Raw genomic sequence first — 26524 nt, 5'->3', positions numbered from 1 at the left:
CATGAAAGTCCAATGGAGATGACTATAAAACACTGTTAGGTCATTGCCGCAGGCTATGCTTGGAATTGATTCTGTGCACTTATTTGTTCATTTCTGCATTGCATTATCAACATGATCTATAGCGATCTATTTCATTACATTATTGCTATTCACTAAAGTTTTATTATTATGACTACTCAAAAATAATATAAAAATTCAAGAAAGAAGACAAACAGTGCTTCCATCTTATTCAAATATTTCCAGGGATTTTTTCTATAGCTACAGGTGCAAGTACTTACATTCCCCATGCCAATTCAAAAAACACCCAAACACAGCACAGACCTTGCCCACCACTCCCGAGACTGCCAGGAAAAAGTCATTGCTGAGGGCTGCCGGAAGAGGAGCGAGAATGACCTTCTGAAGAGGGCACACTGTCACTGGTAAACACAGAAGCCAGCAGAGGAAGTAAGTAGTGCAGAAAATTTCCTCCACATGCTTCTGTGTTTATCAGTGACAACTAACAAGAGGGAGAGGACAGAACAGTGCCAGAGGTGGTGGAACGGAGTTTCACCACATTCCAGCTTAAAAAATAAATCCCTGAAATCTTATCACCAGAATAGTAGAAACAGTAACAATATTAAGCAACCTATACCCATTTAGTAAATAAACGGTCATTTCATTTCTTTAAATAATGCTTGCTGGGTATTTTACTTGCAACTAGTGATGGCCACACACTATAAGATTTCACTCGTTTAGCCCCAGGAGCTAAACAAGATATATCTATTGATTCCCTACATATCTTGGCTGTCAGAATAACCCAACAGTGGATGCATCTGATATGGATGCATCCGCTGTTCCGCTGACAATTTTATACCTCTATTCTTCAATTTTCTGATCAAAGGATGTTGGACAGGAGAATGCCAACAGGGCCGAAATGTATGGCCAGCCAAAAACACATTCTTAGTATCATGGGGAAAGGATAGAATATGTTCTTATTGCTGTAGCTGCCTTCGTGCCCCAAAGACAACACAACTCTATTTCTTGTATATTTATTATTATTAATCAGGATTTTTATAGTGCTAACAGTTTGTGCATGGGCCAGGGTCTCCATACTGTACACTCCATCTTTAGCACAGCTCAGTATGCTGAGCCTAAGATAATCTCACTGGCTCAGTGTCACTGATCTCCCTGCTTTGCCAGACAGGCGCATTGCTGAGGAGGTTTGTTGTGAGGTGGGCGGATCCTGATGAAAGACTATTTCCCTACAGGTCCCCTTCTATGTGAATGACAGCAAAACACAGTAGCTGGATTCCATAGCTGCTATTGGACTAAATAGTGGCTATGGAATCAACCCACTTCTGCCCACTGTCAATCAAAAGACGGGCAAACCTGATGGGAGATCAGTCTCCAAGCTCCACTTCCCATGTGATTGACAGTGGATGGCTGTAAGCAAAATTCCATAGCCAAAACTGGGCTATAAGGCAGCTATGGCTCACTGTGCAATCCTCTGCCATAAAAGTCAGTGATCAGACTGAGCACTCTCCTCCATCCTCCTACTGGACTACACTGTCTCCATTGAGCCATTGGTTGCTAGGATGCCAGCATGTGCCAGTTTCCTAGCAAATTAACATAAGCCCTGTGCAGAAGGCTGGCACATTCATGACAGCTTCCCAGCATATACATGCCCCACTCTAAGCCTTGGTGTCTCTCTGTATGCCAGCTTCGAGTTGATCATATTACCACCCGTTTCCTAAATTTGCAAACTGGCAGCAATTCTTTTTGAATCTGTCACAGCCATAGCAACAGGCTCTTAAAGCTACAGTAATAGGTAGCACTGAATTCAATCACATAAGAAATTTTAAAGGAATCTTACAGCTGGAAATATATCGTGTTTTATTGAATTCCTCCCATTGTGTCTCCATATCCCCTAAACTCATCTCTTGCTTTCCATGGACTCTCTCTAATTATATTTCATTTGATCACTTTAATCATTTTAAAATGATAAGTAATGTAGCTGCTGACATATCAGTCCATGGATTCCAGCACTGTCTTCCTGCAGATGATTTTTTTGCATAGCTGCTGGTCCTGGACACTGCCTTCTTGTGTTTGGGAGTCGGCTATAATTCAGCATGAAAGTTGCAGCCAGCTCACAAATTCAAGATGATGCTGCAGTGGTAAGTGAGACCCAAAGTTACCCAACTCCAAGGATATGCCGTCTTTGACCCACAAGGTGGCTTATGTGTTTTGAGGGCAAACCCTCTTCCTCAGAGCCAAGAGATTTTGATCCATCTCTTACATCAGATGTAAGCGATGGATCTCAATCCCTTGGCTCTGAGGAAGAGGGCTTACTCTCGAAACATGTAAGCCACCTTGTGAGTCCTTGACTTTGAGTCACTTTGGGTGGGTCTCACCTACCACTGCACCATGGAGCAGTTGCTTGACATGCTGTTTACCTTCACTGTTTGTGAGTTTTTATTTGCCTCTATTAAATCACCATTGGGATAATACACTAGGCTGGTGTGCCTTCTGATGTTTGTTTTTTGCTGCAGCCTTCTAGGACATGTGATGTGCACTAGGAGGCTGTGGGTGGGAAGAGGGTGGGGTGAGTGACATCATCCTCACCTAGTTTAGAATTTAGGAAGTGGGAGCAGGGAACCGATAAAAAAAAGTTCTGCCCCCCCCTAAAAAAAATCCTTTAGCTCAGTTACAGGCTGAGTGAAGGTAGAGAATGAATAGTACGTCACTTTTCATATGAAGTTCCACTTTAAGGAGACTTCCTCTCATGTGACTCCAAGACAGGAAGTGAAGGGAATCCCTTCAGCATCAGACAGCAAACAAAAGTGATTGTGTTTTTTTGTCTACATCTGCAAATCTAACGTCTGGATACATCTGCAATATTTCTAATTCATGAATGTCCCCAATTTCCAAAATTCCTGTACCCTCCCATGTTTTTCCATGGGTAGAAATGGGTGTTCAACTGCAACATATGTGAAGAATAATAACATGACCCAGAATTCATGTAATAAGCAACATTTCCCCAATCGCGGTCCATCTACCTAGGTCTATAAGTGACTTTTTCAGCAGGAGCACACCATTTATCTCAGGATCTGCAGTCCGAGTAAAGATGATCAAAGTAAAGAGCAACTCCTGGGGCTAAACTGTGTTTAGTAGACATGTGCATGACAAAAACCTTTTGTTTCGTTTAGATTAGTTAATCTAATTTTTTAGTTTAGTTAAATTCGGTTGATTTGTTCTAATTGATATGCGGAATTCGTATTGGGAATTTTAAGAATTTACCGATTTTTGTTCAATTCTAAATTTTTAAATCTATAAATTTTAAATCGGTCGAAATGAAAATGTTATATTTTTTTTTATTCTAATGCGGGAAAGTGAACAGATAAAAGAAAAATCTTCATCAAATGATTGCAATGGTTCTTTAAATCCCCTTTTGCGTAAAAACAGCATTATTTCGAAATGGTACTCTAATAACACACACAAGGGAAGATTTACTAAAACTGGTGCTCACAGAAGGTGGTGCAGCTCTGCAGAGTAACCAATCAGCTTCCAGGTTTTATTATCAGAGCTTAATTAAACAAACTGAAGTTGAAAGCTGATTGGTTACTATGCATAGCTGCATCAGATTCTGTGTACACCAGTTTTAGTACATTTCCCCCACAGTCTTTGATTTCAGAAGTATGTTTACAGTTCGAATTGGAATGTAAAATTCGATTCAAATTTCAATTTGAATTTTGGAAATTTGGACGCATTTAATTTAATTATTTGGAGCATTTGGTAAACTTTGTTTATACTGTAATTCGGGTATTCGGATATATTCAAATCTCCCAATAACAAAAAAATTGTCCGAATATTATTTTGGAATGAAACGAACCACACATATCTACCCTTTATTCATTTACAAAAGCCCAAAAAGCATGTTGTTTCATATCAATAGTTGGCATCAGGTGCTGTAACCGAAGGAGAATACGTCCACATATATTTACACCATCCAAAATACAGTGAAACATAAAAGTGCTCAGTATTACATGAGAATACCATAAACACCAAAAAAATACTTAACTGCATATAATGGTGAATATATAAACAGTGTCACTAATTTACATAAACATATGCCTATTTGCATAAACAATAAATCTCAGTGATGCTAGTGCCCAAAAATTGAGCATACAGAAAAAAACGTGCAAAAAAAACACATATATAAATCACATGAATGGTTAATGTCTCATCATTATAAAGTCCTTGAGAATAAAGATGAATAGCGTGTGACACGCTATGTTTTTGCCTCAATAGAACCACAGCAGAAATAGGATATTATTTGGAGTTTGCGATCGGCCGACGCTTTTCCATTGATGATATGCCTTCTTTCATAATACTTCTGTAAGTGCATTTTTTCCTTTTACTCTTATTTTTTAATAAATGGTTTTACACTATTCGGAGTGTTTTTTTCTTCCTATGGTGGACCATTTGCCTTTCTGTTGGAATACATCCGAGTCTTGCTCTAAGGGGATCTTGTTTTGGATGATTCAAGATTGATGCACACTCTGACCTGATCCTTTTGAAAAAAAGCTCTCCTTACTGGGGCATCTGGTAAGGAGCCATTTTTATTTGTATGGTGGTGGTGCACCTCAATTTGCTTCACGTCAACATATGATCTAGAGACTGGACAGCCGGTTTGGACACGTGGTGTTTTTTATTCATCTTTATTCTCAAGGACTTTATAATGATGAGACATTAACCATTCATGTGATTTATATATGTGTTTTTTTTGCACGTTTTTTTCTGTATGCTCAATTTTTGGGCACTAGCATCACTGAGATTTATTGTTTATGCAAATAGGCATATGTTTATGTAAATTAGTGACACTGTTTATATATTCACCATTATATGCAGTTAAGTATTTTTTCTTGCATAGGCTACCAACTCCATCAACGGTCATGTAATGGAGATATACAAAGGCAGACATGTTTGAAGTAAAGTCTGTGAAGCAACCATGGCTGCCCTTGTAGAAACAATGGAGAAGTGAGTGTAGCCCCACAAGGACATGAAGTGTGGTATGTGCCTGTGATTTCAGACACATTGAGGTACATTGGCAGACCATTCATGTTCAATGGGCTGTTTTAATGCAACGCATGTTAACACGCTGCACATATGTAAATAGGGCCTGAAGGCAATATGCTGAAATAGAGTAGAAGGAATCTCTTTAAAACACCTACAATGCCTTGCGAAAGTATTCGGCCCCCTTGAACTTTTCAACCTTTTGCCACATTTCAGGCTTCAAAAATAAAGATATAACATTTTTATTTTTTTGTGAAGAATCACCAACAAGTGGGACACAATTGTGAAGTGGAACGAAATCTATTGGATTTTTGAAACTTTTTTAACTAATAAAAAAATGAAAAGTGGGGCATGCAAAATTATTCGGCCCCCTTGCATTAATACTTTGTAGAGCCACCTTTTGCTGCGATTACAGCTGCAAGTCGCTTGGGGTATGTCTCTATCAGTTTTGCACATCGAGAGACTGAAGTTCTTGCCCATTCTTCCTTGCAAAACAGCTCGAGCTCAGTGAGGTTGGATGGAGAGCGTTTGTGAACAGCAGTTTTCAGCTCTTTCCACAGATTCTCGATTGGATTCAGGTCTGGACTTTGACTTGGCCATTCTAACATCTGGATACGTTTATTTGTGAACCATTCCTTTGTGGATTTTGCTGTATGTTTGGGATCATTGTCTTGTTGGAAGATAAATCTCCATCCCAGTTTCAGGTCTTTTGCAGACTCCAACAGGTTTTCATCCAGAATGGTCCTGTATTTGGCTGCATCCATTTTCCCCTCAATTTTAACCATCTTCCCTGTCCCTGCTGAAGAAAAGCAGGCCCAAACCATGATGCTGCCACCACCATGTTTGACAGTGGGGATGGTGTGTTGAGGGTGATGAGCTGTGTTGCTTTTACGCCAAACATATCGTTTTGCATTGTGGGCAAAAAGTTTGATTTTGGTTTCATCTGACCAGAGCACCTTCTTCCACATGTTTGGTGTGTCTCCCAGGTGGCTTGTGGCAAACTTTAGATGAGACTTTTTATGGATATCTTTGAGAAATGGCTTTCTTCTTGCCACTCTTCCATAAAGGCCAGATTTGTGCAGTGTACGACTGATTGTTGTCCTATGGACAGACTCTCCCACCTCAGCTGTAGTTCTCTGCAGTTCATCCAGAGTGATCATGGGCCTCTTGGCTGCATCTCTGATCAGTCTTCTCCTTGTCTGAGCTGAAAGTTTAGAGGGACGGCCAGGTCTTAGTAGATTTGCAGTGGTCTGATACTCCTTCCATTTCAAAATGATCGCTTGCACAGTGCTCCTTGGGGATGTTTAAAGCTTGGGAAATCTTTTTGTATCCAAATCCGGCTTTAAACTTCTCCACAACAGTATTACGGACATGCCTGGTGTGTTCCTTGGTCTTCATGATGCTCTCTGCGCTTTCAACAGAACCCTGAGACTATCACAGAGCAGGTGCATTTATACAGAGACTTGATTACACACAGGTGGATTCTATTTATCACCATCAGTCATTTAGGACAACATTGGATCATTCAGAGATCCTCGCTAAACTTCTGGAGTGAGTTTGCTGCACTGAAAGTAAAGGGGCCGAATAATTTTGCACGCACAACTTTTCAGTTTTTTATTTGCTAAAAAAGTTTAAAATATCCAATAGATTTCGTTCCACTTCACAATTGTGTCCCACTTGTTGGTGATTCTTCACAAAAAATTCAAATTGGATATCTTTATGTTTGAAGCCTGAAATGTGGCAAAAGGTTGAAAAGTTCAAGGGGGCCGAATACTTTCGCAAGGCACTGTAATTCAGGAAGCTTGCGGAGAAGAGTGTGCAGTATTTATTTATTTTCACTTTGAGGTATATAATATGATATTCTCCATCAAAATTGTATCCTTATTGTATCCTTATTTTATCCTTATATATTTCTTCATTATGTTCAGGAATAAAAAACTAAAATTTATATAACTTATTTATTCACTTTCATTGGGTAAATGTATAATATTGCATATAAACCTTTTATAGTTACATGTTTGATCCAGCAGGTGGAGCTCGAAGTTCCTTCTTGCTTATTTACCACTGTTGTGAATGTCTGTTGTGTACAGATCTCAATAGCTGAAGCTAAATTATCCTCCCAGTCTCCCTGCTCTTCATAGTTCCATACAAACTTTAATTAGGACTCAGATGAAAAGAAAAAAAAAAACTACTATGAAATAGTTATTTGTTAAACATTGTGAAACTTTGTAAAAGTAAAAAAAAAAAAAAAAAAAAACTTGAAAAACTTGTAAAACAGTGTAAAACTTTGTAAAAAAATGTAAAACTTGAAAAACTTTGTAAAAAGTTGTAAAACTTGTAAAACTTTGTAAAATTAAATAAATAAATAAATTAATAATTTTTAAAAAGTTGTAAAAAATATATAATTAAAAAATGAATAAACCTAAAAAAATAAATAACCATAAATCATTGTACTCGAGTATAGGCCGACCCGAATATAAGCCGAGGCACCTAATTTTACCACAAAAAACTGGGAAAACGTATTGACTTGAGTATAAGCCTAGGGTGGAAAAATGCAGCAGCTACTGGGTAAACAATGCCCATCTGCAGCCTCACTGTGCCCATTGGCAGCCTCATTGTGCCCACCTGCAGCCGTACCTTTGATTACTAAAACAGCGGCGTTCGGCGGCCATCCATTGCAACAACGCCCCGCCTCCTCCTAGTCCATGATAGGTGGAACACTGATACAGTTTCCCAGCATTGTATCAGACGATGAGGAAGTAGAGCTTTGTTACAATAGAGGGCTGCTGAACAGACTGCATAACACGGAGACACCCGCTGTTTTAGTAATCAAAGGTACAGCTGCAGATGGGCACAGTGAGGCTACACTCTCACTCAAGACCCCCACACGAGACCCTGACTCAAGTATAAGCCAGGGGGGGGGGGGGGGGTTCAGCCCTAAAAAAAGGGAAGAAAAACTCAGCTTATACTCGAGTATATACGGTAATTTATTTTTCAAACTGATATTTTATTTATTGTCTAGTGACAATGAGAGTCGTGTTTTGTAATGCCGTATCTTTTTATAGTCCGTGATCTTTTGGGTATGGATCCAGCAGCATCTCCTCTGCACACTGACCACTAGAGGTCATTCGCACAGCACGGCCATTATTCAGAGAACACTTAGTATTATTTATTTTTTTTATTATTAATACAAGGCATTCTCTTGATTGGCCGAGGTGGAGATTGTAATATCATGTGCCCTTCATCCTCAACTTGTCCAATCAGAGAATGCCTTGTATTCACTTTAAAAATATACAAGGTGTTCTCTGAATGATGGTGGTACTGAGTGAGTGACCCCCCTGTGAAGCAACTGGAGCAGCTCCCGGCTATTGTATTTTAGTGCGGACTAATACAGTGATTTTCAGCATCTCCAGCCACACTCTGAATATCAGAAATGGATACTAACATTGAGCCAAGCTGGACGAAATGTCAGTTTACAGAAATGATAATTCCTCTTTATTCAGAAGCTTAGGTGACAACATTCCATCGGTTAGTGCTTGTGGTTTATGGGCAGACTTGGATAGCTAGAGGTGCCAGGTAAACAGCTTTGTATATATTTTCAGAAATAAATTTCACTGCTAAAGCCTTCCTAATGAACTTGTCATGAGAGACACATGGGGCTGCCATTGCTGAGCTCTCCTTAAAAAAAATGCTAGCCTGCTGGCTCTCATGTTGACCTTCTTGCTTTGTTTTTTTGAGCCTCTTAGCTTGATCAAGGTATGCAGATAAGAACTTCTAGGTCAGTGACTGAGGGAACAAGGGGGGGGGGGGTCAATGTAACAGCCAGGCAACTAGCATTTTTTAGGTTTACTATAAAGGACCAAAAACAAGTTTCCACGTTGTGTTGCCTGTACTCTATCTTTTTATTATTTTAGTTAAAGTAGTATTAAAGAATTACTTTTGTTTAACGCATTAAGCACAATAAAACAAATATTCCCAAGTAAACTGCAGTATTTGTTAAAACAGTTTTCAATGCTGCTCTCTCAGTGCCCTGAATTTCTGGTCTTAACAGGAAAGCATTAGGAGGATACAGTGTAGTCTCCAACCAGTCTGTTAGCTTGGAGACCTCTAGTCTCTGTGCGTAAGGGCGGCTCTATAGGATGCTAGAGAATAGAGTCACCTTGAAACAGGACACCTGGGACAGCAGTCATGGGTCCAGTTTAAAGTGGTTGTAAAGGCTGAAGTTTTTTTTTACCTTTATGCATTCTATGCATGAAGGTGAAAAAACCTTCTGTGTGCTTCTCCCCCCTCAGCCCCGCTTATACTCACCTGAGCTCCCTCTCGATCCAGCGATGTGCACGGGAGCCTTGGCAGCAGCAGGAGCCATTGGCTCTCGCTGCTGGCATTCACAGCCAGTGAGCCAATGAGGAGAGAGCGCAGGGATGCATAGAGCAGGGCTTGGGAGGAAGCACGTACCAGAACGAAACCATTACACAAAGCATGTAGGAATGACACTAGAAAAAAAACGTTAAACCCGAGTTCACATTGACTGCGGGAAGGAAATCGTGAGAGTTTCATTCCTGTATGTCAGTCCCGACTTCGGGGGCGATTTCAGAGTCATCTGTGTGGGTTTTTGCTCAGATGCCAATGTAAATCATCAAAAGTAGTACAGAAACAGTACTTTTGGGTATTGGTGCGGCACCACAAATACGGCGTCACACCGACTCTGCCATTGCCGGCAATTGCCACCGATTTGGCATGCGATTTGACATGTCAAATCACATGCCAAATCGCATCAATGTGAACCAGGGCTTAGAATCACTTTAACCACCTCAATACAGGGCACTTAAACCCCCTTCCTGCCCAGGCCATTTTTCAGCTTTCAGCGCTGTCACATTTTGAATGACAATTGCGCAGTCATGCTACACTGTAACCATGTGAAATTGTTATGATTGTTATGTTACTGATGGGCACTGATGAGGCGCCACTTATGGGCACTGATTAGGTGGCACTGATGAGGAGGCACAAATATGCTGCACTTATGAGCACTGATAGGTTGCTCTGATATATAACACTGATGAGCACTGATAGGCGGCACTGATGGGTGGCACTGGTGGGCGCTGGGCACAGATAGGTGGCACTGGTGGACACAGATAGGCGGCACTGGTGGGCACAGATAGGCAGCACTGGTAGACACGGATAAGTGCCACTGATGGGCGGCACTGATGGGCACTGATGGCCATTGATGGGAAGCAGTGATGGGCATTGATGGGCAGCACTGACTGGCATCACTAATGGCTATTGATTGGTGACACTTGTGGGCACTGATTGCTGGCACTTGTGGGCACAAATTGGTGCCAATTGTGGGCACTGATTGCTGACAGTGGTGGGAAATCATCGCTGGCACTGGTGGGCATTTAATTGTAATCAGGGCACTGATTACATACCTAGTTGTCCCCTGTGAGGAGATGCCGCTGATCGGCTCTCCTCTCCTCACACTCTGTCAGTGTAAAGCGAGGAGCACTCCGTGTTTACATGTGACGGGCTGTGATTGGACACAGCCAATCACATGGTTAAAGAGCCTCGGCTCTTTACACAGATTGGGAGCCGCTTCATGTCCTAGCAACACGGCATGGACGCGATCACCATGCTGCATGCCCCTAGGGGAGCACGAGAACGTCCAACCAGAACGAGAGCCACACTGCCCAGCCAGCAAGTGGTTAAACTAGAACCCATCGGGGGGGGGGGGGGGGGGGTAAAAGATATAGAAGCTGCATACTCAATAAGTGATTAAACCAGCTGCTGAAAGTGAAAAAAAAAATTCTATTATTTTAACCACTTGACCTCTGGAAGATTTACCCCCCTTCATGCTTCATAACCAGGCCGTTTTTTGCGATACGGCAATGCATTACTTTAACTGACTATTGCGTGGTCTTGCGACGCTGTACCCAAATAAACTTGATGTCCTTTTTTCCCACAAATAGAGCTTTAGTTTGGTGGTATTTGATCACCTCTGCATTTTTAATTTTTTGCACTATAAAAAAAAGACCGACAATTTTGAAAAAAATAAAAGACATTATTTTTTACTTTCTGCTATGAAAACATATCCAATTAAAAAGATTTAAAAAAATTAGATTTCTTAATAAATTTAGGTCATTATATATTCTGCTACATATATTTGGTAAAAGAAAATCCCAATAAGCGTATATTGATTGGTTTGCACAAAAGTTATAGCGTCTACAAACTATGGAATATTTTTATTTACTTTCATTATTATACTTTTTCTTTTACTAGTAATGGAGGCAATCAGTGATTTATAGAGGGACTGTGATATTGCAGTGGACAATCTGACACTAATGCCGCGTACACACGTATCAGACTATCAGGCGGACTTAGTCTGGCAGACAAACCGCCGGACTTTCCGAACGAGCTACCTGCCCACACACTGTACTTTTGCGGCAGACTAGGTCCGCCGTACCGCTGGACTATCCGCCGTACTTTTGAAATGAACGGACTCGCCCCCACACACATGGAGGAAAGTCCGTTCATTTTGAGCACGGCTCCAGGTAGCCGGGACCAGCGAAGGAAACGTCGCTGGCCCCGTCACCTGGTATGGACTTAAACGGGAATCCCTACACCGAAAAAACGGCATGGGGGTCCCCCGCTAGGTCCATATCAGACCCTTATCCGAGCACGCTACCCGGCCAGTCAGGAAAGGGGGTGGGGATGAGCGAGCGCCCCCCCCCCCCTCCTGAACCGTACCAGGCCACGTGCCCTCAACATGGGGGGGCTCTTCCCGAAAACCCTGGCCGTTGGTTGTCGGCGTCTGCGGGCGGGGGGCTTATCGGAATCCGGGAACCCCCTTTAATAAGGGGGCCCGGATACCGGCCCCCCACCCTATGTGAATGAGTATGGGGTACAATGTACCCCTACCCATTCACCTGTGAAGAAAACGTAAAAAAAACACAACACACAAGGTTTAAAAATAATTTATTGCACTTCTCCGGGGGTCTTCCATCTTGGGGGGTCTTCTCGCCAGACTCCTCCGCTATCTTCTGCTAGCTCTTTTACTAGCGGAGGAGCCCGGCTTTCTTTTTCATCGCTGCCCGGGGGTCTTCTTCCAACTTCGGGGGTCTTGTCCCCGTCTTCGGTTCTTCTTGCTGGGCCTCCACGCCTTCTTCTAGCTCTTTTACAAGTGGTGGCCCGGTCTTCTGTTGTCGCTATCGCCGTCTTCTGTTCTTCTCTTCTTGAGCTGTTGCCTCGTCGCTGTCTCTGGCCACAATGACAGGCACGCCACGTGAGGTGACTTATATAGGGACATCGCTGGATGATGTCCCCGCCCATTATGATGTGACAGTCCCAGCATCCTCTGGGACTGTGACATCATAATGGGCGGGGACATCATCCAGCGATGTCCCTATATAAGTCGCCGCACGCCGTGTGCCTGTCATTGTGGCCAGAGACAGCGACGAGGCAACAGCTCAAGAAAAGAAGAAGAGAAGAACAGATGAACAGAAGAGAAGAACAGAAGGTGGCGACAGAAGACCGGGCCACCGCTTGTAAAAGAGCTAGAAGAAGGCGCGGTGGCCCGGCAAGAAGAACCGAAGAGGGGGACAAGACCCCCGAAGAGGGGGACAAGACCCCGAAGTCGGAAGAAGAGGGCAGTGGCGAAGAAGAAAGCCGGGCTCCTCCGATAGTAAAAGAGCTAGGAGAAGATAGCGGAGGAGTCCGGCGAAGACCCCCGAAGACGGAAGAAGACCACCGGAGCTGTGCAATAAACTAATTTAACCCTTGTGTGTTGTGTTTTTTTTACATTTATTTCACAGGTGAATGGGTAGGGGTACATTGTACCCCATACTCATTCACATAGGGTGGGGGGCTGGGATCCGGTGGCCCACTTATTAAAGGGGACTCACGGATTCCGATAAGCCCCCTGCCCGCAGACTCCGACAACCAACGGCCAGGGTTGTCGGGAACAGGCCCGTGTCCTCATCAACATGGGGACAAGGTGCTTTGGGGTGGGGGGGCCTTGCGGCACCCCTTTCCCCAAGGCACCCCCCATGCTGAGGGCACGCGGCCTGGTACAGCTCAGGAGGGGGGGGGGGGGCGCTCGCTCGTTCCCATCCCCTTTCCTGACCGGCTGGGTTGCGTGCTTGGATAAGGGTCTGATATGGACCTAGAGGGGACCTCCACGCCGTTTTTTCGGAGTAGGGCTTCCCCTTTAACTCCATACTAGGTGACGGGGCCAGTGACACCTCCTTCACTGGTCCCGGTTACCTGGAGCCACGCTCAAAATGAGCGGACTTTTCTCCGGGCGGGAAAAGTCAGTTCATTTCAGAAGTACGGCGGACTAGCACATACACGGCCGTATTGTCCACCGGACTAGCACACACGGCCGTATTGTCCGCCGAAATGCGAGTCCGGCGGACATATTTAGGTGCAAAACTACTTTCTTAGTCCACCGGAGCCCACACACGGGCGGATTGTGGACTTTTCCACCGGATTGTTTGATCGTGTGTACGCGGCTTAACTGACACTTTGGACACTTTTTTGGGAACCAGTGACAGTGATCAGTGCTAAAATATGCACTGTCACTGTACTAATGACACTGGCTGGGAAGGGGTTGAATGTCTAGGGTGATCAAAGGGTTCAATTGTGCCTAGCCAGTGTTTATATGTACTGTACTGTATGTTGTGCTTTTGCTAGTAATAGATTTAACACCATGCTTTGCACGGGAAAATAATTTATTACTTCCCCGCTGAGAGGTCAGAGTTTACGCAGCGCTTTACTATATCTATCTATCTATCTATCTATCTATCTATCTATCTATCTATATATTTTAGCCTTTCTTTACCTTTTACCTTTACCGGAGGAACCCTTTTTTTAAAAGTGGCATGATGAATGTGAAATGCGTTACAAAATGCAGGTCAACCCCACCAGAGACTATAAATACGCTCTTTAGTAAATTAACCACCTCGCGCCCGCCCTATAGCCGATTTACGGCCTTAGAGCGGGCGCTTTCCTGCAATTGGCCGTCCCTGGACGTCCTATTGTTTACTTCCGCAATGCGCGCCGCCGCGGGCGCGCATCGCGGAAGTTCTGTGTTCGCCGTGTCCCCCGGGGGCAGGCGAACACAGATCGCTGTAAACGGCCAATCACAGGGGCCGTTTACAGCGTGATCGGCGTGTCCAATGGGAGATGATCTCATATGTAAACATATGAGATCATCTCTCAGCACCGCTCTCCCTCCTCACACAGACAGCGTGTGAGAGGGGAGAGATGAACGGCTGCAGCAGCCGTCAGTGCACAGAGAAAAAAAAAGTGTAAAAAAAAAGTGCCATCCTCCCCCAGTGCCATCCTCCCCCAGTGCCATCCTCCCCCAGTGCAATCCTGCCCCAGTGCCATCCTGCCCCAGTGCCATCCTGCCCCAGTGCCATCCGCCCCAGTGCCATCCTGCCCCAGTGCCATCCGCCCCAGTGCCATCCACCCCAGTGCAATCCACCCCACCCCAGTGCCACCTGCCCCCAGTGCTATCTGTCCCCAGTGCCACCTGTTGTCAGTGCCATTTGTCCCCAGTGCCATCTGTCATCAGTGCCACGTATAAGTGGCATCTGTCATCAGTGCCACGTGTCATTAGTGCCACATAGTGCCATCTGTCATCAGTGCCACGTATTAGTGCCATCTGTCATCAGTGCCATGTATCAGTGCCATTTGTCATCAGTGCCACCTGTCAGTGTCACGTGCCATCTGTTGTCAGTGTCACGTGTCATCAATGCCACTTATCAGTGCCATCTGTCATCAGTGTCACGCATCATCGGTGGCACGTATTAGTGCCACGTATTAGTACCACGTGTCATCAGTGCCACGTATTAGTGCCACGTGTCATCAGTGCCACGTATTAGTGCCACGTGTCATCAGTGCCACATATTAGTGTCATCTGTCATCAGTGCCACATATTAGTGCCATCTGTCATCAGTGCCACGTGTCATCAGTGCCACGTATAAGTGTCATCATTGCCACGTATCAGTGCCATCTGTCATCAGTGTCACGTGTCATTGTCCTGGTATTTCAAAAGTGTAATAAGTAGTCAACAAGTTAGATGTGTAATTTATGCTCCTAGAACACGTGATGGCGCTCCCTGCATGTTGGGCCTCTCTATGTGGCCAGGCTGTGAAAAAGTCACACACATGTGGTATTGTAATACTCAGGAGGAGTAGCAGAATTTTTTTGGGGGTGTCATTTGTGGTATACACATGCCATGTGAGAGAAATAACCTATTACAATGACAATTTTGTGGAGAAAAATAAAAAAAATGAAAAATCTTAATTTTGCAAAGAATTGTGGGAAAAAAATGACAACATCAAAAAGCTCACCATGCCTCTTACTAAATACCTTGGAATGTCTACATTCCAAAAAGGGGTCATTTGGGGGGTATTTGTACTTTCCTGACTTGTTCGGGTCACAAGAAGCGAGATAGGCCACCAGTACATCAGATGTGATCAATTTTGTGCGATTCGCACCACAGCTTGTAGACTCTATAACTTTCACAAAGACCAAATAATATCCACTAATTTGGGTTATTTTTACCAAAGATATGTAGCAGTATAAATTGTGGCCAAAATTTATGAAGAAAAATTAATAATTTGCATAATTCTGTCACAGAAACAAAGAAATATGTGTTTTTTTTCAAAATTTTCGGTCTTTTTTCATTTATAGCGCAAAAAATAAAAACCCCAGAGGTGATCAAATACCACCAAAAGAAAGCTCTATTTGTGGGAAAAAAAGGACAAAAAATTCATTTGGGTACAGTGTTGCATGACTGAGTAATTGTCATTCAAAGTGTGAGAGCACCAAAAGCTGAAAATTGGTCTGGGCAGGAAGGGTGTTTAAGTGCCCAGTAAGCAAGTGGTTAATGACTCAAATTTTTTTTACTCAATTTTTATTTATTTATTCATTCATGACTCATGAAATGACTCAATATTTTTCAATTTAAAGAGGAAGTAAACCCTGATGAGTTTACTTCCTCTTTCATTCCCTGCAAAGACAAAGCATAATGGACTACTATGCATCGCATAGTAGTCCATTATGTGTCACTTACCTGACACAGGAGCCAGCGATGTCACCGCTGTCCCCTGTAGTCCGGCACATCCATCTTCTCGGTGGGGTCTCGCTGCTCCGCCGCTGTCATTCGGCGAAGCCACGATGACGTCACTCCCGCGCATGCGCAAGGGAGCCGACACGCGTGGCATCTTCATCGTTGACGGTGCCGCGCTCAGTGCGCCTGCGCGCCGCTGTCTACAGCGCATGCACTGTAGACAGCAGTGCCTGTCTTTTGGCAAATATCTCCTAAACCGTGTAGGTTTAGGAGATATTTATTGGACCTACAGGTAAGCCTTAATCTAGACTTACCTGTAGGTCAAAGTGGTTTGTAAGGGTTTACAACCACTTTAATATTGTGTGTCTTTATCGTTTGCATATTGCACTTTTCCACTGTTTGTAAATAAAGACACACAGAAACACACAAAGTTAATTAACTGTAACAGTTTTTCTTTTAATTTAGTAATTAAAATTACACTTTTTTTTCTATTTAAGTATATATTTTACGTCCAAAAGTGTATTTTGTATTGCTTTTGGCCCTATTGGAAGGTTTCCCCTCTTATTCTTGTTCTGGTGCAACTAAAAATTTGGAATTTTCTTTCACTCTCAGTGATAATTAATTGGTAAAAACCTGACAGGGGTTCCAATCCTTCTCCATTCTGTCCGAAACTAAAACCACAATGTTGCCATTAGTTATACTTTCATTTTCCAAAACGAAGCTGGCTAACAGCTGTGTAAAGTGTCCCAATTCCTCTAATGACATGCTCGTGCACAGGGTAGCCGGTAGCGCGCCTGGTCTTGCAGTATTGGGTAGGGGCGTGCCTAGGGGAGGGCGCAGTGCACGTTCCTGTCCCTGTCCCTATATGAAGCTGGCGATGGCCGGGGAGAGGCAATTATCCGGGGCTGTCATAGAGGACGGGAGATGGAATAGAGGAGCGGAGGGGCAACCCAGGAGAGGACATGTCAGGTGCTTGTGCACAGCAAGGTGTACTTACCTGTCACAGGCTGCCCACCCCTCCTCCATGGGCACCTACCTGGATGACTTATTAACTTCCTCGTGGAGTCCCATAACACAGTGATCCAGTCTCTTCTACTAATCCCCATACATAGAGGCAGGAGCACTTACCTGGACAGCAGGTGCACCAAGAGCAGCCACCTATCCGGGGCTGTCTTCAGCCTGGGGTGCCCGGCATGCAGTGAGCGGACAGGAGATGCCCTCTGCCCGGATCGCGGTGCTGCTCACCTGCCTGTGGCTCCTCCTGGTCCCGGTGCGGTGCTGTGGACCTGGCCGGGGGCCGGCGGGTCGGAGACGTTACATGCGCAAGTTGGTGCCCCTCCGCTACAAGCAATACGTGCCCAACGTGCCTGAGATGACCCTGGGGGCAAGTGGCAAGACGGAGGGCAAGATCCACCGGGACTCCGACAGGTTCAGGGAGCTGGTCCTCAACTACAACCCCGACATCATCTTCAAGGATGAGGAGAAAAGCCTGGCCGACCGGGTCATGACCGAGGTAGGTGGCCAACGGAGAAGAGCCCTACTAACTACTTGGATACATCATCCATACATCACTACTGAGGACAGGTTCACCTATCGGAGGGGATAGCACTTTGTATCTATCTATCTAATATTATCTATCTATCTATGTTATATTATCTATCTATCTATTTATCTATCTATCTATCTATCTTATGTTATCAATCTATCTATTTTATATTATCTATCTATTTATCTATTTTATATTATTTATCTATCTATCTATATTATCTATCTATCTATATATGTATTTATGTATGTATGTATCTATCTATTGTATAGTATCTATCTATCTATTTTATATGATCTATCTATCTATCTGTTTTATATTATCTATCTATCTATTTATTTTATTTCTATCTATCTATCTATCTATCTATCTATCTATCTATCTATCTATCTATCTATTTTATTTCTATCTATCTATCTATCTATCTATCTATCTATCTATCTATCTATCTATTTTATATTATCTATCTATCTATCTGTCTGTCTATCTATCTATCGATCGATCTATCTATCTATTTTATATTATCTATCTATCTATCTATCTATCTATTGTATATTATCTATCTATCTATATCGATCTATCTATCTATCTATTTTATATTATCTATCTATCTATCTATTGTATATTATCTATCTATCTATCTATCTATATCGATCTATCTATCTATCTATCTATCTATCTATCTATCTATCTATCTATCTATTTTATATTATCTATCTATTTTATCTATCTATCTATCTATCTATCTATCTATCTATCTATCTATCTACCTATCTATATATTTTAGCCTTTCTTTACCTTTTACCTTTACCGGAGGAACCCTTTTTTAACAAGTGGCATGATGAATGTGACATGCGTTACAATATGCAGGTCAACCCCACCAGAGACTATAAATCCGCTCTTTAGTAAGTTAATGACTCAAATTTTTTACTCAATTTTTATTTATTTATTCATTCATGACTCATTTTTTTTTTTTTTTTTTAAATCAATTATTTACTCAATTTTTTTTTATTCATTATTGGCTCCATTTTAAAAAAAATACTCAATTACTCAATATTTTTCACCTTAATATTGTGTGTCTTTTTCGTTTACACATTGTACTTTTCCACTGTTTGTAAATAAAGACACACAGAAACACACAAAGTTAATTAAGTGAAACAGTTTTTCTTTTAATTGAGTAATTAAAATGACACTTTTTTTTTCTATTTAAGTATTTATTTTACGTCCAAAAGTGTATTTTTTATTGCTTTTGGCCTTCCCCTTTTTTTGCTGCTGTGATACAGTTTCCTGTTAGAGGGTGGCTACGTTTGTTCTCCATGGTCCCATTGTAGGTAAGAACACAACCACCCTCTCTTGCTCCCTCTTGAGATGGACTATGGACTATAGATTATGGGATTTGTAGTGTGCATAAAGCAGTGCACAAGACCACAACTGACCTGCATGCTCATTCCAAACAAACAAAAGTGAGAGGAAAAATGAGAGGTTTTGGAGCTCACAGAGGATGTTGCAAGCAGGCAGAAAAACACAGCAATAAAATGATATGTCATAAACAAATAGATCAGAGTGCCACTAAGTAGTCGATGTGTAATGTTGGTTTTTGGAGAACAAAGATATGTTTAGTGTAACTTTATTAAATGAAGAGTGAATTTATAGTCCCTAATGGCTTTGACATACATATTGTAGTCACATCCATTATGCTACTTATAACTTATTGATATACACCAGGTACAGAGGAAAAGAGATTAAGTCATTTTCTGAAAAATTACACCTCCTGATAGTAATATATTTGGAGGAACCATTATAATAACTTTCAGGTCTCACAGACCTAGTAGTTAGATGTATATGTACAGCTCACAGTGCATTGGTGTAGGTTGGGATACAGGAATAAATAGAAGAATAAAGAATGTAGCATATTTGACACCCAGGGCTGCTCTATATGACAAAATGATTTGTTGTTGGTGATCCATGAAACGCTCCCTTAGATTGCTGGTAATTGGAAAGAACACTCCTTTCATTGGTAGTCAGTGGGAAGAATGTGCCTTATATTGGTGGTCAGTGGAAAGTATGCTCCTTACATTGATGGTCAGTGGGAAGTATGCTCCTTACATTGGTGGTCAATGGGAAGAATGCTCTTTACATTGGTGATAAGTGGAAAGAAATTTCTTATATTGGTGATCGGTGGGAAGAATGTTCCTTACGTCATTGGTCAATGGGAAGAACGCACCTTACATTGGTGATCAGTGGGAAGAATGTTCTTTACATTTGTGGTCAATAGAAGAATGTTCCTTACATTGGTGGTCTATGGGAAGAATGCTCCTTACTTTGGTGATCAGTGGGAAGAGTGCTCTTTTTATAGGTGGTAAGGGAGTATGCTCCTTACATTGGTGGACAGTGGGAAGAATGCTCTTTACATTGCTGGCAGGGGGAAAATGTACTTTACATTGGTGTTCATTGGAAAGTATGCTCCGTAGTCAGTGGGAAGAAGGTTTCTTACATCAGTGGTCAATAGGAGTAATGTTCTTACATTGGTGGTCAGTGGACAGAATGTTCCTTATGTTGGTGGTCAATGGGAAGAATGCTATTTACATTGGTGATTAGTGGAAAGAATATTTCTTACATTGGTGATCGATGGAAAGAATGTTTCTAAAGTCATTGGTCAATGGGAAGAACGCTCCTTACATTGGTGATCAGTGGGAAGAATGTTCCTTACATTTGTGGTCAATAGAATAATGTTCCTTACATTGGTGGTCTATGGGAAGAAAGCTCCTTACTTTGGTGATCAGTGGGAAGAGTGCCCCTTATATAGGCGGTCAGTGGGTATGCTCCTTACATTGGTGGACATTGGGAAGAATGCTCTTTGCAGGATGCCTGTGGCCAATTATAGCTCAGGGGGTTTAGTACATGCCCCACACTATATAAGGCCAACAGCGTGGCGGCCTTGTGTATCGTGTTAGTGTGTTCCGGCATGCAGGGAAAGAGCAAGATAGGCAGGGGCAGTGTTCCTTTCTCAGGCATCTGCAGGAGTTAAAGTGGGTGTTGTGTGCCTCCAGCACAGTATACACCTGTATCTACCCTTTTTTGCTGGTGTTCTCTAATACAGGCACCTGCAGGTGTTAGTGGGTGTTGTGTGCCTCCAGCACAGTATACACCTGTATCTACTCTTTTAAGCTGGTGTTCTCTAATACAGGCATCTGCAGGAGTTAGTGGGTGTTGTGTGCCTCCAGCACAGTATACACCTGTATCTACTCTTTTAAGCTGGTGTTCTCTAATACAGGCATCTGCAGGAGTTAGTGGGTGTTGTGTGCCTCCAGCACAGCACAGTATACACCTGTATCTACCCTTTATTGCTGATGTCCTCTAATACAGACATCTGCAGGAGTTAGTGGGTGTTGTGTGCCTCCAGCACAGCACAGTATACACCTGTATCTACCCTTTATTGCTGATGTTCTCTAATACAGACATCTGCAGGAGTTAAAGTGGGTGTTGTGTGCCTCCAGCACAGTATACACCTGAAGATACCCCTTATTGCTGGTGTTGTCTGTTGCATATCTTGCATATTAGCCTTTAAAATTAGCACTTTTGATTTAGAAGGTTCGAGTCCCATAGACTTTAATAGGGTTCTAAAGTTTGTGCGCATTTTTGGTCCGTTCAAAGGTTCTGTTGCGTATCAAAATGGGGGGTGTTTGGGTTTAGGTTCCTTACATCAGTGGGCAATAGGAGGAATGCGCTTACATTGGTGGTCAGTGGGAAGAATGTTCCTTATGTCGGTGGTCAATGGGAAGAATGCTCCTTACATTGGTGATCAGTGGGAGGAATGTTCTTACATTTGTGGTCAGTGGGAATAATATTCTTTGCATTTGTAGTCAGTGGGAATAATATTCCTTACATTGGTGGTCAGTGGAAAGAATGTTCCTTATATTGGTGGTCAGTGGGGAGAATGCTCCTTATATTGGTGGTCAGTGGGGAGAATGCTCTTTAGATTGGTGGTCATTAGGAAGACTGCTCCTTACATTGCTGGCAGGGGGAAATGAAACCTTAAATTGGTGTTCATTGGAAACTATGCTCCTTACATTAATGGTCAGTGAATGAAGGTTCCTTACATTGTTGATCAGTGTGAAGAATGCTCTTACATTTGTGGTCAGTGGGAAGTATGTTCCTTACGTTGGTGGTCAATGAGAAGAATGCTCCTTACATTGGTGATCAGTGTGAAGAATGTTCCTTACATTTGTGGTCTATGGGAGGCATGTTCCTTACATGTGTGATCGGTGGGAGGAGTGCTCTTACATTGGTGGTCAGTGGGAAGAATGTTCCTTATATTGGTGGTCCGTTGGAAGAATGTTCCTTATATTGGTGATCAGTGGGAGGAATGTTCTTACACTGGTAGTCAGCTGGAATAATATTTCTTAGGCCGCGTACACACGGGCGGACTGTTCGCCCAACCTTGTCCGCTGAACAGTGTTTGGGCGGACAGTCCGCTCGTGTGTGGGCTTTCAGCGGACAGTTTCAGCGGACAGTTGGACGGACAAAGTCTTTCGGAAATTCCGAAAAACTGTCCGCTGAAACTGTGTTTGAGCGAACAGTCCGCCCGTGTGTGGGCTTGTCCGCTGTACTTTCGAAATGAGCGGACTGTTCCCGCTCGGAAAGTCCGCCCATTTCGAGCGCGTGTACAGGTAGGCGGGGCCCGCGAAGGAGACGTCGCGGGCTCCGCCGCCTGGAATGGGCTTAAAGGGGAACCCCAACGCCGAAAAAAATCGGCGTGGGGGTTCCCCCCAAGTCCACACCAGACCCTTGTCCGAGCACGCTACCCGGCCGGCCAGGAAAGGGGGGCGAGCGCGCCCCCCCTCCTGAGCCGTACCAGGCCGCGTGCCCTCAACATGGGGGGTGCCTTGGGGAAGGGGGGGCCGCGCGGCCCCCCCACCCCAAAGCACCTTGTCCCCATGTTGATGAGGACAAGGGCCTCTTCCCGACAACCCTGGCCGTTGGTTGTCGGGGTCTGCGGGCGGGGGGCTTATCGGAATCCGGGAGCCCCCTTTAAGAAGGGGGCCCCCGGATACCGGCCCCCCACCCTATGTGAATGAGTATGGGGTACAATGTACCCCTACCCATTCACCTGTGAACTAAAGTACAAAAAAAAACACAACACAGGGAAAAAATATTTTATTGCACAGCTCCGGGGGTCTTCTCGCCGGACTCCTCCGCTATGTGTGTGTAGCTCTTTTGCTAGCGGAGGAGTCCGGCTTTCTTCCTCCCCGCCGCCGGCCTCTTCTCCCGACTTCGGGGGTCTTGTCCCCCTCTTCGGTTCTTCTGCCGGGCCACCGCGCCTGGTCCGGTGGCCCGGTCTTCTGTCGCCGTCTTCCGTTCTTCTGTCGCCGCCTTCGGTTCTTCTGCCGGGCCACCGCGCCTTCTTGTAGCTCTTTTACAGGCGGTGGCCCGGTCTTCTGTCGCCGCTGTCGTCGCCGCCGCCGCCACCTTCCGTTCTTGTTCTTCTTCTTGTTCTTCTTCTTCTTCTCCTGGAGATGTTGACTCGACGATCTCTCCGGCCGGAATGCCAGAGCCGCGCTGTGCGGTCACTTATATAGTGACAATGGGGCGGTGTCACATGGTATATGTCACATGGGTTGGTCACATGGTGACCCCGCCCCCTTACGATGTCATAGTCCCCATGTGACATCAACCCATGTGACCAACCCATGTGACATATACCATGTGACACCGCCCCATTGTCACTATATAAGTGGCAGCGGAGCGTGTCCCTGGCATTCCGGCCGGAGAGATCGTCGAGTCAACATCTCCAGGAGAAGAAGAAGAAGAACAAGAAGAAGAACAAGAACGGAAGGCGGCGGCGGCAGCGGCGACAGAAGACCGGGCCACCGCCTGTAAAAGAGCTACAAGAAGGCGCGGTGGCCCGGCAGAAGAACCGAAGGCGGCGACAGAAGAACGGAAGACGGCGACAGAAGACCGGGCCACCGGACCAGGCGCGGTGGCCCGGCAGAAGAACCGAAGAGGGGGACAAGACCCCCGAAGTCGGGAGAAGAGGCCGGCGGCGGGGAGGAAGAAAGCCGGACTCCTCCGCTAGCAAAAGAGCTACACACACATAGCGGAGGAGTCCGGCGAGAAGACCCCCGAAGACCCCCGGAGCTGTGCAATAAAATATTTTTTCTCTGTGTTGTGTTTTTTATTGTACTTTAGTTCACAGGTGAATGGGTAGGGGTACATTGTACCCCATACTCATTCACATAGGGTGGGGGGCCGGTATCCGGGGGCCCCCTTCTTAAAGGGGGCTCCCGGATTCCGATAAGCCCCCCGCCCGCAGACCCCGACAACCAACGGCCAGGGTTGTCGGGAAGAGGCCCTTGTCCTCATCAACATGGGGACAAGGTGCTTTGGGGTGGGGGGGCCGCGCGGCCCCCCCTTCCCCAAGGCACCCCCCATGTTGAGGGCACGCGGCCTGGTACGGCTCAGGAGGGGGGGCGCGCTCGCTCGCCCCCCTTTCCTGGCCGGCCGGGTAGCGTGCTCGGACAAGGGTCTGGTGTGGACTTGGGGGGAACCCCCACGCCGATTTTTTTCGGCGTTGGGGTTCCCCTTTAAGCCCATTCCAGGCGGCGGAGCCCGCGACGTCTCCTTCGCGGGCCCCGCCTACCTGTACACGCGCTCGAAATGGGCGGATTTGCCTCCGCCTTACGTGGGCGAGTCCGTTCATTTCAAAAGTTGAGCGAACTGTTTGCCCAACCTTGTTCGTCAAACAGTCCGCTCGTGTGTGGGCAAGTCCGCTCATGCAAATTTTGAGCGGACTGTTTGATGAAACTGTTTGCCGAACAAGGTTGGGCGAACAGTCCGCCCGTGTGTACGCGGCCTTACATTGGTGGTCAGTGGGAGATACGCTCTTACATTGGTGGTCAGTGGGACGAATATTCCTTACTTTGGTGGTCAGTGTGAAGAATACTGCTTATGTTGATGGTCAGTGGGGAAAATCCTCCTTACATTGGTGGTCAGTGGGAAGAATGTTCCTTACATTGGTGATCAGTGGGAAGAATGTTCCTTACATTGGTGATCAGTGGGAAGAATGGTCCTTACATTGGTGGTCATTGGGAAGAATGTTCCTTAAATTGGTGGTCAGTGGGAAGAATGTTCCTTACATTGGTGATCAGTGGGAAGAATGTTCCTTACATTGGTGGTCAGTAGGAAGAATGTTCCTTACCTTGGTGAACAGTGGAAAGCATGACATTACATTAATAGTCAGTAGGGAGAAGAGTTAAAAAGGAAGTAAACCCGATGGGTTTACTTCCTCTTTCATTCCCTGCAAAGGTAAAGCATAATGGACTACTATGCATCGCATAGTAGTCCATTATGTTTCACTTACCTGACACAGTCACCACTGTCCCCTGTAGTCCGGCGCATCCATCTTCTTGGTGGGTCTCGCTGCTCCGCCGCTGTCATTCTGCGAAGCCGTGATGACGTCACTCTCATGCATGCATGCCGCTGTCTACGGCGCAGGCGCCGCTGTCTACGGCGCATGCGCCTTAGACAGCAGTGGCTGTCTTTCGGCAAATATCTCCTAAACTGTGTAGGTTTAGGAGATATTTCTTGGACCTACAGGTAATCCTTAATCTAGGCTTACCTGTAGGTCAAAGTTGGTTGTAAGGGTTTACAACCACTTTAATATGCCTTACATTGGTGGTCAGTGGGAAGAATACTAAAAACTTTTAATAAAGAAAAATTGGGAAGAATACTCATACTACAGATAGCTAGAAAGATCAATTCTATCAGTGGTTAATTACATGAGTGGTAAGAATTGATTGATTCCATTGCTCAAGGAAACCTCAGGAGGAACCGGTCTCACTTTTGATGCAATTTTGGTCCAGAGAATGTAAAGTCAGATCAAAATCGCATCGAAAATCTTTGGAAACATGCTAATGTAAAGGGAGCCTTAGTATAGCAGTGTTCTGGGACTAGACAAAAATTTCAATTTGATTCATCATACAAAACAAAATAAACTAACCAAATAAACTGTGGACACAGGTAATGAACCTCTAGAGGTTGCAGAACCCTTATCCATAGACATAAGATACCCATTTGAATCAACCTGTAGTTTGATTTCATTTATTCATCTAAGATAAATCGCCTACATTTTTTAGTAAATCAATGGTTGTGACAGACCAGTGTAACTAGAAAGATCAATGGGTTGGATTGGGAATGTTTTGCGTGTTTTCCATTGCATAAATGTTTGGCATGCATATGTTTGAGCGCACACAGTACGCATGCACATTTCCTCTACCTGGAAGCAATGTTTCCGCATTATCTGATACCATCTCATGCATATTTTGCAAGTGTAGAAATTCTCTGTAGAGGAAGTGATTTGGTTGGAACCTTTGTTCTAAAATGTGCCTAGAAAGTGCAGTTTTTTTTCTGTCTGTCTATTTTATAGACACCCAGATATATCAGGATGGTTGGCTCTTCAGGCATGAACCTCCAGCCATTTTGCTGGCCAGTGCTTCTATAATGTCAAATCCAGGCACTCCTGTTTATTCTTATTGAGAGGGGAATTGTAAAGAGCGAAGGAGATCAGGCCATATATATATATAGCAAAACAGGTTTTTCATTCTGCCTGATCAATTTTGTCTCTAAGGCCGCGTACACACGGGCGGACTGTTCGCCCAACTAAGTTCGTCAAACAATCCGACAAACAGTCCGTTCAAAATTTGCATGAACGGACTTGACCACACACGATGAGCAGACAGTCCGCTGAAAGCGTGCGCGATGACGTGTACAGCACGTACGACGGGACTAGAAAAACGACGTCCTATACACTGCAATGCAACCTTCGGCCGTGTAAACCCTTTCTAAGCATGCGC

The 26524-nt window shown here is 44.3% G+C and overlaps 1 protein-coding gene across 2 annotated transcripts in view; it reads left to right on the top strand.

The window, feature by feature from the left end:
* Window positions 1–16989: 16989 nt before the first annotated feature.
* DHH (desert hedgehog signaling molecule) overlaps window positions 16990–26524 on the top strand; it is a 110023-nt gene continuing 100488 nt past the window's right edge. Inside the window, exon 1 of one of the 2 annotated variants that reach the window (XM_077483336.1) lies at window positions 16990–17639. In XM_077483336.1, the coding sequence (XP_077339462.1) occupies window positions 17340–17639 (300 nt within the window). In that variant the 5' untranslated portion in view covers window positions 16990–17339. The remainder of the gene's footprint in view (window positions 17640–26524) is intronic. The other variant, XM_077483338.1, reaches the window with a different exon arrangement.

Source organism: Lithobates pipiens, unplaced genomic scaffold (assembly GCF_037356315.1).
Source record: "Lithobates pipiens isolate NorthernLeopardFrog02 unplaced genomic scaffold, aLitPip1_a1.2 Scaffold_16, whole genome shotgun sequence".
Classification (NCBI taxonomy): Eukaryota; Metazoa; Chordata; class Amphibia; order Anura; family Ranidae; genus Lithobates; species Lithobates pipiens.
This window is presented reverse-complemented; position numbering and strand designations above follow the sequence as displayed.